The 15,345-nt window shown below is 49.6% G+C and overlaps 1 protein-coding gene across 1 annotated transcript in view; it reads left to right on the top strand.

Moving 5' to 3' along the window:
- Nucleotides 1-7,601: 7,601 nt before the first annotated feature.
- The window catches only part of OLFM2 (olfactomedin 2), a 62,159-nt gene continuing 54,415 nt past the window's right edge, over nucleotides 7,602-15,345 (top strand). The window contains exon 1 of the mRNA XM_059919839.1: nucleotides 7,602-7,801. Coding sequence (XP_059775822.1) covers nucleotides 7,724-7,801 — 78 coding nt within the window. The 5' untranslated portion in view covers nucleotides 7,602-7,723. The remainder of the gene's footprint in view (nucleotides 7,802-15,345) is intronic.

Genomic DNA, 15,345 nt, shown 5'->3' on the forward strand with positions numbered 1-15,345 from the left:
TCATAAACTTTTAGGTGTTTCCCATTTTGTTCCTCTTCAAACATCTGGGCATGTGTTGCACATGGTAAGTATCTCCAGGGTGTATAAGTATATAAGAAGTTAGGAAATTCTGGGTTAGGGAGAAGGTGCATTTTCATCTATCCTGAGTATGATCTTCATGCTGGTTGCCCAAACCTCACTAGGTACCTTTCAGATCACCACTCTCCCCAGACTCCCTTTTGGCCCTAAGACAAAGTCCAAGTCCTTCTACCTGCGGTTCTGGCCTCACTTGTCACCATACCTCATCAGGAGACCTAGCCTCCTGCACCCTGTGGCCTTAGGGCCTTTGCACCTGCTCTTCTTTCTGCCCACCACGCCCTGCCAGCTCTTACTCATCCCTCGGATTGCAACTCTGGTGTCACTCCCTGATGCTGACCCCTCAGGCTAGATCTGGGCCCCCCAGTCACACTCAGTGAAACCTGCCCATCTGTGCAGGCACCCCACTCCTAACTCTCAATTACTTGAAAACGGGGCTGCCTCAAAGCCAGTGCAGGCTGGGCCTGGATTGAGTGCCCGGTCTCTGCTTGCGGATAGATGGAGGAGTCTGTGCATCTGCCTTGGGGCTAGGGTGGCAGCTGCACAGAGACCTGGGCTCCTATCCCAGTTCTACCACTTGCTAGCTGTGTGACCTCAGGCAAGTGGCTTAACCCCTTTGAGCCCCTCACTTTCCTCTCCTGGGAAACCCTTCCCAGGGCTGTCGCAGGGGTTGAAATGAGCCCCAGCCAGGTCTGGCTCAGGGTAGACCACTCTTGGTAGGAGCTGCTGTGGTTCTGAGCCAAGTTCCGGCCCCATAACCTTGGATTAGGGCTTCGCTCCTTCCTGACTTGGCAGGGCTGCGAAGTGATGTTAGGTCTCCGTGTCCCGCCAGCTCATTCCTCAATTCCCAGGCCTTTAATGGGAGCCATATGCGCTGGACGCCTGCCGGCCCACCCGCCCTCCCGCCTCCGTCTCCTCCCCCAGAGAGGCCTCCTGAGTCATCTGGGCCCCCTCCCCCTCCCCCGCTTCTCACAACCTCATTCCCACACTGCTCCGGCCTGGGGTTCGCGTGTCGTGGGTGTCTGTGTTGTGTCATGGGTCCCTGTGGGTGTGTGTGAACTGTCTGCCTGTACTGTGTGTTTGTGTGTGTGATTGTGTCTGAACTGTGGGTCTGTGGGTGGGTTTTATACAAACGGTGTGCCTCTTCTGTGGGTCTGTGTGTTGTGCTTAAACTACCTGCCCTGTTTTGTGTGATTGTCTTGTGAGTTTGTGCATGTTACTGTATGAACGCTATGTCTGTTTTATAGATCTGCACATACGTGAATCTGTGTGTGTGAGCCGTGCGTCTGAACCGTGGGGTTTGGGTGTTTTTTGTGTCGGGGGTCTGTGTGTGTGTTGGATCACCTGTATTTGTGAGCGCTGGCTCTTGGGTAACTGTGGTTGCTTCACCTCTGACGTTCTTCCACCATTTGATGGGTGTGTGTGTGGGTTTCTGTGGGCTCTTCTGCCTGGAACGTGTATCTGGCTGTGTGTCACGTGTGGTTGTATGTGCTGGTTCTGGGTGACACTGTTCCCTCTGAGCATGGCATTGTGCCTGGACCACTTATCAGGGTGCAGTGTCCCTGGGTGACTGTACGTCCATGTTGTGTGCTTGTGTGTCAGTTCACTTGAGGCCAGGCCTGTGCAACTGGGGGACAAATTCTCATTTTCACATGGTCATTGTGTGTGTGTGTGTGTGTGTGTGTGATGCCTGGAGGGGAGGGAGTTCCTGTGGTGGCTGCAGTTTCATGGTGAGAAATGCCCAAGAGAAGGAAAGAATGGGGCTGAACAGTGGGGACAGTCTGTGGGGAACCCCCAGGCTCAAGGGCTGAACTTGGGAGCCTCTCCTAGGACATGGAAGGACAGCTGGGCTCCTTCTGAGTGAACAACTGCTGCAACCACAGCATAAAACGCCTCGTGTCTGGAATCCGACACGAACCAAACTATGGTCTTAGCTCTGCTGTACACCCTCTCTGTGGCCTTGCTCAAGTGTCTTAATTTCTCTGAGCCTCAATTCCTCCATCTGAAAAGTGGGACCGAGGCAGATGATGTCGGTGTCCTGCCTGTATCCCCCTTTGCCCTCATGGGTTCCTGTGCACACTTTAGCCTCAGGGCTTTCTCAACTCATATTCTGGCCAAACCAGAAATGCTGAGGAGCTGACGCCCCTGGGAGCAGGCCTCCCACAGTGACACGTGGGACTTGGAGAATAAATACCTGCCTCCCTCACCCTCTGGTGGGACAGCTGTGAAGGGCAGCATCTACGCTCTCTCCAAGGGGTCTCCAGGAGGACTGACCCTCAGTTGTCTATGTGGATTTGATAGGAAAGGAAAGATGCAGAACAAATAACCCAGTATAATGCTACAGAGGTCAATAGGTTGGCTTTGAGTCAGACAGAACTGGGTTTGAAGCCCATGTCTGCTGTTTGTAGCTGGGTGGCCTTGGTCAAGTTAGCTAACCTCTCTGAGCCACAGACTTTTCATTCTTAAATTGCGGATAATAATTCCTACCTCACAGGGTTGTTGTAAGAATTCAAGGAAATAGGGACTTCCCTGGTGGTCCAGTGGCTAAGCCTCCATGCTCCCAGTGCAAGGGGCCCAGGTTCAATCCCTGGTCAGGGAAGTAGATCCCGCATGCTGCAACAAAGATCACGTGTGCCACAACTAAAAAAAAAAAAAGAATTAAAGGAAATAATGCATGGAGAGGACTTCGCCTGGTGTTGAGTCCTTAGTGCGAGCTCGATGAGTGTGGGTGGTTGTTATTAAAGAATTGTAGGGAATTCCCTGGTGGTCCAGTGGTTAGGACTCTGCACTTCCACGGCAGGGGGCATGGGTTTGATCCCTGGTTCGGGAACTAAGATCCCGCAAGCCATGCAGCACAGCCAAAAAAAAAAAAAAAAGTGTGTGTGTGAGAGAGAGAGAGAGAGAGAGAGGGAGAGAGATGCAGCCCTGAGTAGGTAGTGACACATAGCCTGGGGTATTAGGACTTCATGAATGACAAGGTTTTCTCCAAACAGGTAAGGGTAATGAATATTCCAAGAACGTATCAATCAGGGTTTAGCTATAGGAAATAAGGACCAAAATCAGGGAAGCTGGTGCTTACAAAACTGTTGGAAGGCGGAAGGATGGGGCTCTGGGCTAAGCCTATTGGATGACTTACTATAGAACATGACTTCTGAATTGACCCTTCCATGAGCTTCTGCCTCTGTTATTCACATAGGAAGGTGGGGAATAACACACTGGGAACCACTGACTTCAAGAATACATCACCATAACAAGAATGAATACATGTATATGTGTAACTGAATCACTTTGCTGTACACCTGAAATTAACACAACATTGTAAATCAACTATATGCCAATAAAATAAAAAAAATACATCACCATAATGCATAAGCAAAATCTGGTCCAGCCATACAATGGAATATTATTCAGGTATAAAAAGGAATAAAGTTCTGATACATGCCATACCATGAGGTTTTGATAAACCTCAAAAACGTTATGCTAAGTGAAAGAAGCCAGACACAAAAGAACAAATATTGTGTGACTCCCATTTATATGAAATATCTTAGATAGGCAAATTCATTGAGACAGGAAGTAGATTAGAGGTTCCAGGGAGTGGGGATGGGAAAAAAGAGGAGTTATTGCTTAATGGTTACAGAGTTTTGGGGAGATGAAAAAGTTCTGAAAACAGATAGTGTTGATGGTTTCACAACACTGAAGAGGTAATTAATACCACTGAATTGTACACTTAAAAATGGTTTAGGGAATTCCCTGGTGGTCCAGTTGTTAGGACTTCGTGCTTTCACTGCTGAGGGCCTGGGTTTGATCCCTGGGTTGGGGAACTAAGATCCCACAAGCCATGCAGTGTGGAAGAAAGAAGGAAAGAAAGAAAGAAAGAAAGAAAGAAAGAAAGAAAGAAAGAAAGAAAGGGAGAAAGGGAGAAAGAAAGAAAGAAAGAAAGAGAAAGAAAGGAAGGAAGGAAGGAAGGAAGAAAGGAAGAGAGAGAGAGAGAGAGAAAGAAAGAGGAAGGAAGGAAGAAAGGAAGGAAGACGGAACTTCCCTGGTTGCACAGTGGTTAAGACTCTGAGCTCCCAATGCAGGGGGCCGGGGTTCGATCCCTTGTCAGGGAACTAGATCCCACATGCATGCCGCAACTAAGAGTTCACATGCTACAAATAAAGAGTTGGCGAGCTGCAACTAAAGAGCCCGCCTTCCGCAACTAAGACCCAGCGCAACCAAATAAATAAATATTTTTTAAAAAGAAAGAAAGATAGTTTAAATGGCAAATTTTATGATACTTATATTTTACTACAACTTAAAAAATTAATAATGTAATATACCAAAAGCCATTGAAGTGTACACTAAAGGGTGAATTGTATGGTACGTGAATTATATCTTGATAAAACTGTGTTTTTAAAAAAGCACATCTCCATGGTTGCAATTTAGAGATTTGAAAGCTACCATCATTGTCACTTGCAACTGCCTTTCAACAAAAGCTAGTGACACTGGTGACTGAAGACAGTAACATCTCTGCAGGAAAACCCAGTGTCTCCACAACTGCGCTTGCTAGACACCGCTGCAGCACAATAGAAAGATGACCTCCATCCACTTCCCCCACCCACATCTCAATCTTCCAATTGATAGAATCTCATTGCCGTACAGAAATCTGGCTGCAAGGGAGCCTGGAAAACATAGTTTTTAGCTTTGCAGCCTCTGTAGTGTAGGAACGCACACTAGGAGGTTGGGATGGTGCTGAGAGTCAATTCATTGTCTTTTGGTTTTGCTTACACAGGATTTTTTCCCTCTTTCAATGGTAAAAGTTCCATATCTCCCCCCTCCAACCTTCGCTCCCTTGTTTTCCATCCAATATAGATTGAATGAGGCTAACTCCACTTTCTGGCTCCAGAGGGGTGAACTATGAGCCAGGTCTGGTCAAGCCACATAATCAATTCCTCTGCAACCATGATTGGCTCAGGGATGGGCACATGACTTGGGATGGACCAATGAGAGACATTATTTTGCAAGCTCTCTTTTTGCTGAAGTTGCTGACCTTGGCAGATAAAAGCTTCTGGGAATTATCTTTAACACCTCCTGGCTAAAAGGGATCCCTTGTAGAGAATAGTAGAGATGATAAATGGAGAGAGACAGAATTCTGATGATATAACAGAACCCCTGGATCCAGCCATGCCTGAATTCCATTACCTCTGGATTTTTTTTTCAGTTATGTGAGCTAATAGATATTCTTTTTTGTTTAAGACAGTTCAAGTTGCCTTTCTGCTACTTGCTATCAAAGGAGCCCTGAATAATATATGGAGGGATCAGCAAGAGCAAATGTATGGGTAGACATGAATGACCTAGATTCATTTACTCATTAAATTCTTCTTGATCATCTTCTCCATGTCAGGCCCTTGTGCAGAGTATGGGAAAACAAAGGCCTGGACTGTTTCTTCCTCTGGCTGGACACATTGAGGGGTCACAGGTGAGTAAAGCCAATGGCTGCCCAAGCATCAATTAAAAAAATGCAATGGCCAGCCGGTGAGAGTTGGCAGGGATCCACTGCCCTTCTCCCCTGCCTCTGCACATGGTGGAAAGCAGACTGCCCAGTACCAGACCCCAAGCCACCTGGTCCATCAGTTTTGTCGTACAAGGTCCTAGAGAAGCTGATCTCTCTTCAAGGACGGTGCACAAGGCAGACATCATGCTCATCGTAGCACTGACCATGGTGCTGATCTTGAAGCTGACAAACTGTACGACCAGGACACTGAGTATGACCCTGACCACAGTACAACACGATAATATTTCTGACCACAGCATGACCAGGGCAGTGATTGTGACTCTGAGCCACAACACAGCCAGGAAGGTGACCACCACACTGACCACAGCACAGTCAAGAATGACCAGTGGAGACCACAGTGCTGACCCCAGTAGAACCAGGATGCTGAGGGCAGCGCAGATCACAGTTTAATAGAACATTGACTACAGCATGATCAGGACACTGGCAGTGCCACTGACCACAGCTGTGGTTATGTCTACAGCCCTGAATGTATTGGCCAGGGTCTAGTCAGAAAAACAAAGCTCACACCAGATAGTTCAATAGCAAGAATTTAATATGGGGATTTAGTTACAGAGGTGTTAGTTAAGCTTTAAGAGCAAATAGGGCACGGTGAATCTACTCTAAAATAGCAAGCCACCGCCTTCCAAGGGCTGAAGCAGCAAAGGGAGGAAGTGTTTACCAGAGTTACGGCCACCTGGCAGGAGCTGAATGAACTATGGTGGGGACCCTCAAAGGGGCTGAGACCACAGAGGCTGAGACAACAGCCACTGCCAGAAACACCTAAACTGGAGAGAGAGGGAGAAATACCCTGGCTTCTTTTTTCTCCGGTCCTCCAATCTCTCTCCAGGCTTCCCATTGCCTGAGCCTAGCCTGGGAAATGTAGTTTGTAGGGATCAAGGGAACCTGGGAAATGTAGTTTTCAGGGGCCATCTCTCCTGATACAGAGCAGGGGAAGGGTGAAGAATGGACCTAAGGGGCTGTTGACGCATGTCAACCACACAACACAGGCCATAGCTTGACCATACAATGACCTCCTCCATGACCAATCCCAAGGAGGACATTGTCCGTGGTTCTGAAACACAGCACTAACAAGGGCAAGGAAAGGGGCAGGGACAAGCAGGGCCCTCCTCCACCCGAGCTGACCACAGCCCACTCTTCGTCAAGAGCTTGTGGGTTCCAACAACCAATACCCCTCTCCTATCCCATGCCTAATGCAGGCTTGGCCTGAGGAGTCAGCAAAAGATCATCTCCCATCTGGGAAAAAGAGGGAGAGGGATGATGAGAGGCCTTTCCTGGCTCAGATTCTGTTTTGTGTCCCACATCCCATGGCCAGTGTCCTCAACTCCACGCTTCATTGTAGTAATGCCCTCTGGGGATTGGGCGCTGGCTAGGTGCTCCGTTCACTCATAAGTCACAGAAGTCCCCAACACCTCAAGAGGAAACAGGCCTCCTAAGAGAAGGAAAGCTCTTTGCCTGGGGTCACATGGCCAAGAAGTGACAGAACCAGGGTCGAACTCCCTCGAAGTCTAATTTCACAGACTCTGCCTCAGTTTCTCTGTTGACTCCTGAGCTTTTTAAAGAGGAGGCCTCTCAATTTCTCTTCTTTGCTACCAGGCCTCCCTCCTACTCCCCCTGCCCCTTGATCCCTCTCCCAACCCCATTTATAACGTAGGAAATGTCCAGGGAGGGTGAAATTGACTACCACGTGAAGGAACCCCCTCACACTCCCCATCTCCATGAGCCACCCCCATATTGGCCTTGGGGTTCTGGGTCGCGACCCCAGCTACCCTCTCGGGGGCCGGCTTCCACACACACACACACACACACACACACACACACACACACCCGCCCCCCCCCCCGCTTCGCCGACCCCAGACCCCACTCCGTCGGCGCCCGAAGACGAGCTGGGGGCGGGGCGGGGGGGCGGAGCCCGCAACAAAGACTCGCAGCGAGCGAGGGGCGGGGGTGGGGCGGAATCCCAGCCGCCGGCGAGGCGGGGGAGGCGGCGGCATAGGGTCGCCCGGCCCGGCGGGCGGGGTAGCGCATGGTGGCGGTGCCCGTGCCGAGGCGTCGCTAGGGCGGGCGGGGGACGGGACGCCGGGCCGGGGGCACGTCATGTGGCCGCTCACGGTCCCGCCGCCGCCGCCGCCGCTGCCGCTGCTGCTGCTGCTGTGTTCAGGCCTCGCCGGACAGGTAGGGGCCCGGCAGGCAGGTGCGGGCGCAGAGGGCTCCAGAAGGGCCGGGGGCTCAGGGGGCCCCGCAGAAACGGGACTGGGGGCTCCATGAGCCCCCCCGGGGCTGCGAGGGAGGGGGCGTCACAGCGAGGGAGGGGCCGGGACGTCCACCCTGGCTTTGGGAATGGGAAGGGGAGCTTCAGATCCGGCCTCAGAGCTGGGATGGTTTGGGGGACAACCTGATCCCAGCTTTGGGGTTCTCAACCTCTCGGTGACCCGGAGCCCACACCCGCCATCTCGCTCGAGCTAAGTGGGGTCGTGGGGGGACTTCAGGGGGCCTTGTGTGTCGCTTATCCTTCACTTCCCCCATCATGGCAGGCGGTGCCCGGCTTTTATAGCCCCCCACTCCTCGCCCGCACCCCCAAGGTGGGCAAGGGGGCGGGACTCCCGTGTGAGTGACTGACGGGGACGTGTGTGAAGTGCTGGAGGGTGCTGGGTAAACGTGTGTGCCTTTGTGTCACAGCTGGGTGTGACTGAGAGTTTGCGTGTATGGCTGTGCAGGTGTGCCCAACCGTGCGTGACTTGGGGCATGACTGGGGGAGGGTGTTTGTACCTGAGGCAGAGTCTGTGTGTGACAGTGGGAGGCTGTGACTTGGAGGGCCGATGTGACAGTGGAAGGCTTGTGAGCCTGAGACCGGGAGTTGTGTATCTGTGTGTGACTGGCTGTGTGACAGCACGTGAGGACTGTATTAATCCCAGCGGTACGTGGGCAGCTGTGGCTGTGTATAAAGGACGGTGTGTGTCAGTGTCCCCATGACTCTGGCCCGTCTGCCCGGGTGTGTACAAAATGTGGGTGACCAGGTGTGTGGCTGTGTGGGAGCTTTGGGTAACCATGTGTCACTCTGTGCCTAAGTCACTCCAAAAGGGGGTGTGCGGGGCAAGGGCTGTGTGTGCGAACGTGTACCTCCGTGTGTGTGTGTTGGTGCCTTGCACACTACATGCTTTCACAGGAGCACGTCTCCCTCTCCGTGGTACCTCATCTCTTGGGCAAGCTTGGGGGGCTTTTCAAAATGCTGGGGGGGGGGGTGGTCCCAGCTTTCTAATGCTATTGGCACACCTCTTTCCTCCTCCATCTTGGGGGTGGGAGCCCCCTAAGTTCTCAGATCTTCAGGATCTCAGAGGGAAGCTGGAATCCAAAATAATAAAATAATTATAATAACAGCTAACACTTATTAAGTGCTTATTATATGCTGGGCACTGTTTCAAGCACACCGAATGAGCTAAGACATTTAATCCTCTGAGCAGCTTACTAGCGGGTGCTATTGTTACCTTCATTTTACAGGTGGGGGGGCCGAGGCACAGAAAAGTTAGGTCACTTGCTCAAGCTCAGACAGCTTGGGAGTGGCAGAGCTAAGACTGAACCAAGGCAGTCCGGCTCCTGAGCCCACACATTTACCCTCTTGTTAAATAATCCACTCCATGGGTGTGAACAGTGCCTGTGTAAACACTAGGAGGGTTTCTAGGTAGAAGCTCAGAGGAAAAACAGTCCTGGCATCTTCTCTTTCCTGGTCAAGAGAAGAATCAGACCCTTGTACCCACCCTGAGGGGGGCTATTGGGAGGGATGGAGATCAGACTCTAGATAGAAAGATTTCCAGGCTACAGGGAGACCTCGTGAGGTCCCCTCCCTCACTCCTCTGTTTCCCCGTCTCAGGACCCACATACTGGCGGGGATGGGAAGTGTGCTCAGGACCAAGCATCAGGCCACACACACTGGGTGCTCAACTGATATGTGAGCCCCAAAGAAGTAAAGAGAGTCAGCTGAGTGAGAGACGAGAGACCGAAAGAGGTATACGCTTGAGAGAATGGTGCCTAAAAATGCACCAGGAGTGAAGTTGAATTGGGTTTCCAAGAAGGATCCTTGGAACCACCACCTGGGGATTGTCCTCCACCCCTGCTGGCCCCTAGGAAACTCTAGATTTCCTGTTTCTTCACCAAGATTGCCTAAGGGTGTGGGAGAGTGCAGTGAGAGGTGATGTTGGGTGACCCCAGAGGAGGATGGGAGATGCTTGGGGGCAGGGCTAACATGAAGACGCATGAGAGCTATACCAGGCTCTTTGGGGGGAGGGACTAAACTGTGTTCAGTGGAGGTGGGGCTAAATGGCCGGTGGGGCGGAGCTAAGCTGGGGTAATCAGTTGGGGTGAGGGTGGTAGGGTCCTGCCACCAACTACAGTGCCTCCAGGTGGCCATGGGCACTACAGTGTTGTGTGCCCCAGCTTGCCCACCCAGCCTGGCACCCCAGGGAAGGAAGAGGTCTGGAGAATGGATGCTCTGTCCCATCTCCGTCCCCTCCATCGCTTCCCAGAACCCCCTCCTCGGTCCTTGATGGGCCCTGGTCTCCACCAGGGGTCCTTTCTAGAAATCATTCATTTGTCCATTCAGTCAACAGATATGATGAAGCATTGGAGATATAGCCATGAACCAGGTCATCAAATCCCTGCCCTCCTGGAGCTGGCCTTGTTGCAGGAGAGACAGACAGGAATCGAATAAATATATAATACAATGTCAACAGCTAAATCAATATATAATACCATGCAAGTGGCATGAAGAATAATAAACAGGGTGAAGGGGATTAAAGTGTGATGGTGGTGGAGTGGGGGGCTATTTTAGCAGGTGTGGTAGGGGCGGTGTCTCTAAGGAGGTGGTATTTGAGGCGACACTTGAAGGAAGTGAGAGAAGGATGCCTTCTGTATCCAGGAGAAGAGCATTCAAAGCAGGAATAGCAATTGCAAAGGCCCTGAAAGTGGGAACAAGCATGGTATGTTTGGGGAGCAACAGAGAGGCTGGTGTGGCTGGATAGGTGTGAGTGAAGGGGAAGTTGGGGGGAGATGAGGCCAGGGAAGCCAGGAGGGACTGACCAAGTGGGAACCTGTGGGCCGTGGACAGCAGTTTGGATTTGACCCTGAGAACAGGGGAGTAGGGCCTGTCAGAGGAGTTGTCCATCACTCCAGGGTCTGGAGCTACCAGAGAGCTTGACAGGTCCAAGGCCCACCATCTTACCCGTGGGAAAGATGCCCCCTTCCTGACCACTGGGAAGTCCTCCTTAAGATCTAGCTACAGGGCTTCCCTGGTGGCACAGTGGTTAAGAATCCGCCTGCCAATGCAGGGGACACAGGTTCGAGCCCTGGTCCGGGAAGACCCCACATGCCGCGGAGCAACTAAGCCTGTGTGCCACAGCTACTGAGCCTGCACTCTGGAGCCCGCGAGCCACAACTACTGAGCTTGCGTACCACAACTGCTGAAGCCCACGTGCCTAGCACCTGTGCTCTGCAACAAGAGAAGCCACTGCAATGAGAAGCCCGTGCACTGCAATGAAGAGTAGGCCCCGCTCGCCACAACTAGAGAAAGCCCACGCTTAGCAACGAAGACCCAATGCAGCCAAAAATAAATAAATAAAATAAATAAATTTATATATATATATAAAAAGATCTAGCTACATCTTTGGTACTATCTGGGTTTGAGGTCACCTCTTTCCTGGGGTCCCCACAGGATGGGACAAGAGGAGTAGCTCAGTTTACAGTGCATGCCCCAGGGCCTTTGCACTTGCCATCTCCTCTGCCCGGGACACTGATCCCCCAGGTAGCTAGTCAACTTCCTCCCTCTCTTTCTGCTTATATGTCACCTCCTCTGAGAGGCCATCAAAAATAACCTCCCACTGCCACTTTCTGAGCTCTTACTCTGTGTTATTTTTCTTCATAGGCTTTGTCACTACATTTCCAGGATTTGTTTCTTCACCTATTGTCTGTCTTCCCTTAGAGGGGCAGCTCATCAGGGTCCAGTGGTCTCTGTTGTATCATCAGTGCCTACAGCAGAGCCTGGCACATAGTAGGTTCTCAATGAATATCTGTTGAATGAGTGGATGAATCCCCCTCCTCCTCCCACAGAGTCTCTTTCGTTCTCAAACAGTGGAACTCTTGTGCCAAGGGAGGGTCGGGGGAACAACCCTCCCCTTGGGCTATCCCATACCCATTTCAAGTCGACCACAGCTCCTGGATCCGAGGCATCAGGAAAACCCATCTTCTTCATCTGTGCCTAAAATTCCACCATTGCAGGGCACCACTATTTGGGGTTAGGATGCTGTTTCCCCCAGGGCGCCTTTAGAAAATGCAAATGTCCCGGGTGGATGGAAGTAAAAGGAAATCTTGAGGACTCCCAGATGATAAGTGAACTGGACATTTTCTTCCTAAGGAATGGCGGTGTTGATGCTGAGCCTAAGATCAAGGAGCTGGGGCGACACCTAGTGGTAGAATGAGGTTTGTGCAGAGACTGTGTGTGTCCCTGTGACTCTGGGGAAGACATGTGGGCAGATGCCCCTGGGTATGTGTGTCAGCCAGGGTCCTGACCAGGGTGTGAAGCAAACGAGGCACTCGCCTTGGGTGCAAGATGGAAGGGAGTGCCAAAAGCCTCAGAGACCAAGATAAATACTATTTTAATGCAATATTTTAAGAAAATCAAAATTAATGCAAAAAATCCATGATGAACAAAATATCAAAATTTAAATAAAGGCAGGATCCACCTCTGCTCTTGCATGACTCACCTCACTGTAACTCTGGCCCTATAGGAGTGTGTCTGTAGTGTCCATGGGTGTGTGTGTGTGTATGTTTAGGGACAGTGTACTTGGCATTGGCCAAACTGGACACAGGGACATGTGTGTGCCATAATCATGTTTGTGGGTGTGTGGGCACAGGGACTCTGTGTCCATACAGGTTGACCATGTGGGTGTGTGTGGATTTCTGATAATCCCAGCAATTGGTGTTGGCAATGACTCTGTGTCTCCAGAATTCAGTGTCAGTGCCTGGGAGGCAGTAACTTGCTATTTTCATGTATTCATGCATTCATGTATTCATTTAGAAAGCATCCATTGTGAGCCTTCTGTGTTTTGAGCCTTATGCTGGACACCAAGGCTGGGTGACTGCTTGAGCTCTCAAGGACTGGGATGGAAGATTTAACTTCTCTAAAGTTGAGCCTGGCTGTGCTGGGGAGAAGGGAGTTGTGACAAGGGCAGGAGATTTTGTTCCCATTTTTCAGGAACTCTTGTGCAAGAACATTGACATATCTTCACTCCCAGAGCGGAAGCCTGGTCTGTCTCACAGCCTCATCCATCCAGAGCTGAGCCACAAATCAAGGAGAAACCAGAGGAACAGAGAGGAGTCAGAATAGGTTCCATGAAGTCTGTGTGCAGAAACTGACTTGTGTTGCTTCTGGGAAACCCAGGAGGGTCTCAGTGCCTGTTAGCATCTAAGCCCTGCTTAACAGATGAGAAGACAGGGAGTCGCAGCGTGAGAAGAAAGAAACCAAGAGGCAAAGTCGGTTGAAGCCATTGAGTGAAATGGCAGATAGCTTCTTACCTTTTAGGTGCTGAGAGGATCCTGGTTATTCCCAAGAAAAATACACGGGGAGCACATGATGAGCCAGATTCTTTCTAGTCCTAATTTCTCTAGTAATTTGTATGTGAATGACACCGAACGAGGTACTGGGGAAGTTGGGGGGTGCGACACAGCCCACTGTGGAATCGTTCTCACGGCCAAGTAAGGGTGTGTGTGTGTGTGTGTGTGTGTGTGTGTGTTTAAATGAAAGCATTTTTTAAATTGTGGCAAAATACACAGAATATAAAATTTACCATCTTAACCATTTTTAAGTGTACAATTCAGTCGCATTAAGTACATTTGCATTGTGGTGCAAGCATCACCACCATCCATCTCCAGAACTCTTTTCATCTTGCAAAACTGAAATTCTACCCACTAAACAACAACTCCCCATCCTCTACCCCCAGCCCCTGGCAATCTTCATTCTCCTTTCTGTCTCTATGAATTTGACTCCTCTAGGGACCTCACATGGGTGGAATCATGCAGTGTTTGTCTTTCTGGCTTATTTCACTGAGCATAATGTCCTCAAGGTTCATCCATGTTGTAGCAGGTGTCAGAATTTCCTTCCTTTTTAAGGCTGAATAATGTTCCATTGTATGGTTGGAACACATTTTGTTTATCCATTTATCCTTCAATAGACATTTAGGCTGCTTCCACCTTTGGCTATTGTGAATAATGCTGCTATAAGCATGAGTGTGCTAATATCTCTTCAAGACCTTGCTTCTAACTCTTGGGTGTATACCCAGAGGTGGGTCTTCTGGATTGTATGATAATAATGTGTTTAACTTTCTGAGGAACATGCATACCATTTTCCATAGTGGCTGGACCGTTTTCCACTCCCACCAACAGTGCACAAGGGTTCCATTTTCTCCACATCCTCACCAACACATGTTAGTATTTGACTTTTTGATTCTAGCTCATCCTAAGGGGTGTAAGGTGGTTCTTCATCGTGGCTTTGATTTGCATTTTATTAAGAGTTAGTGATGCTGAGCATCTCTTCATGTGTTCATTGGCCATTTGTGTATCTTCTTTGGAGAAATATCTAGTCAAGTCCTCTGTTCCTTTTCAAAACTGGGATGTTTGCTTTTTTGTTGTTTAAATAGAAGGTTTTAAAGCCAGGAATGGGACATGGTTGGATTTGTGCGAGGGACAGATCCTTTGGCTGAAACTAGAGTAGGGACAGTAAAGGTGTGAAGACAGAATTATTTCAGGAGCTAACAAGACCTGAGGCAAATTGGTGACAGCCAGAGGCATAGTAGGACTAATATTTGGGGGAGGACAGGGGGAATGTACCTCTCATTGTCTGGTGTCCAAGGTCCTCAGCCAGGACTACTGTCTCCTTTGGAATCTCCTCTTGGAATTCTGAAGCAGGCAGGAAAGCAGAGATGGCAAGAGAGAGAATTCCAGGGAGAATTCAACACCATTTCCAAACATTTGCTGTAACCAAGGAAAAAACTAAAAGCAGGCATAGGCTAGAAGATTAACACCATTTGTGTTCCAAGGGATGCAAAGCTGTGTATGTGCAGACGTAAATTCATGCCTTTCCTCTGTGTGAATGAAATACCATGGAGACCAAGATGGCAGAGTTGGTTGACAGAGACCACTTGGCTTCTTACAAAGGACAGTGAGTTTTGCTTGGTTTATGTTTTCTAGCTTTTCTACTGGAACTTCTAGCATTTTTACCTGCTGCACATCAAACAGAAATGACCCTTATGTTTTATACTTGATACCTTAATTCATATTTTTCAGTAAACTTCCTTCTTGACATAAAACATATCTACAAAGAAGTATGCAAATCATAAAGGTGCAGCTTGATAAATTGTCTCGAAGTGACATAATGTTACCAGTACTAGGTCAAGAAACAGAACTTTGCAAGAATCCAGAAACCCCCTCATGCTCTTTCTAGTTGCCACCTGCCCCCTCAAGAGTAACAGCTAAGCTGATGTCTTTCACTATGCACTGGTTTGACCTGCTTTTTAACTTAATGAAGTCATGAAGCATGTAGTTTTTGGTGCCCAGCTTCTTTTGCTCCACATAATGTTTGTAAGATTCCTCCATATTATTGTTTTGTGATTGATTCCTTGTTTTTGTTGCTTTGTGGTGTTCCATTGTGTGAATATATCGCATGTGGTATATCC

Source organism: Balaenoptera ricei, chromosome 3 (assembly GCF_028023285.1).
Source record: "Balaenoptera ricei isolate mBalRic1 chromosome 3, mBalRic1.hap2, whole genome shotgun sequence".
NCBI classification, from domain to species: Eukaryota; Metazoa; Chordata; class Mammalia; order Artiodactyla; family Balaenopteridae; genus Balaenoptera; species Balaenoptera ricei.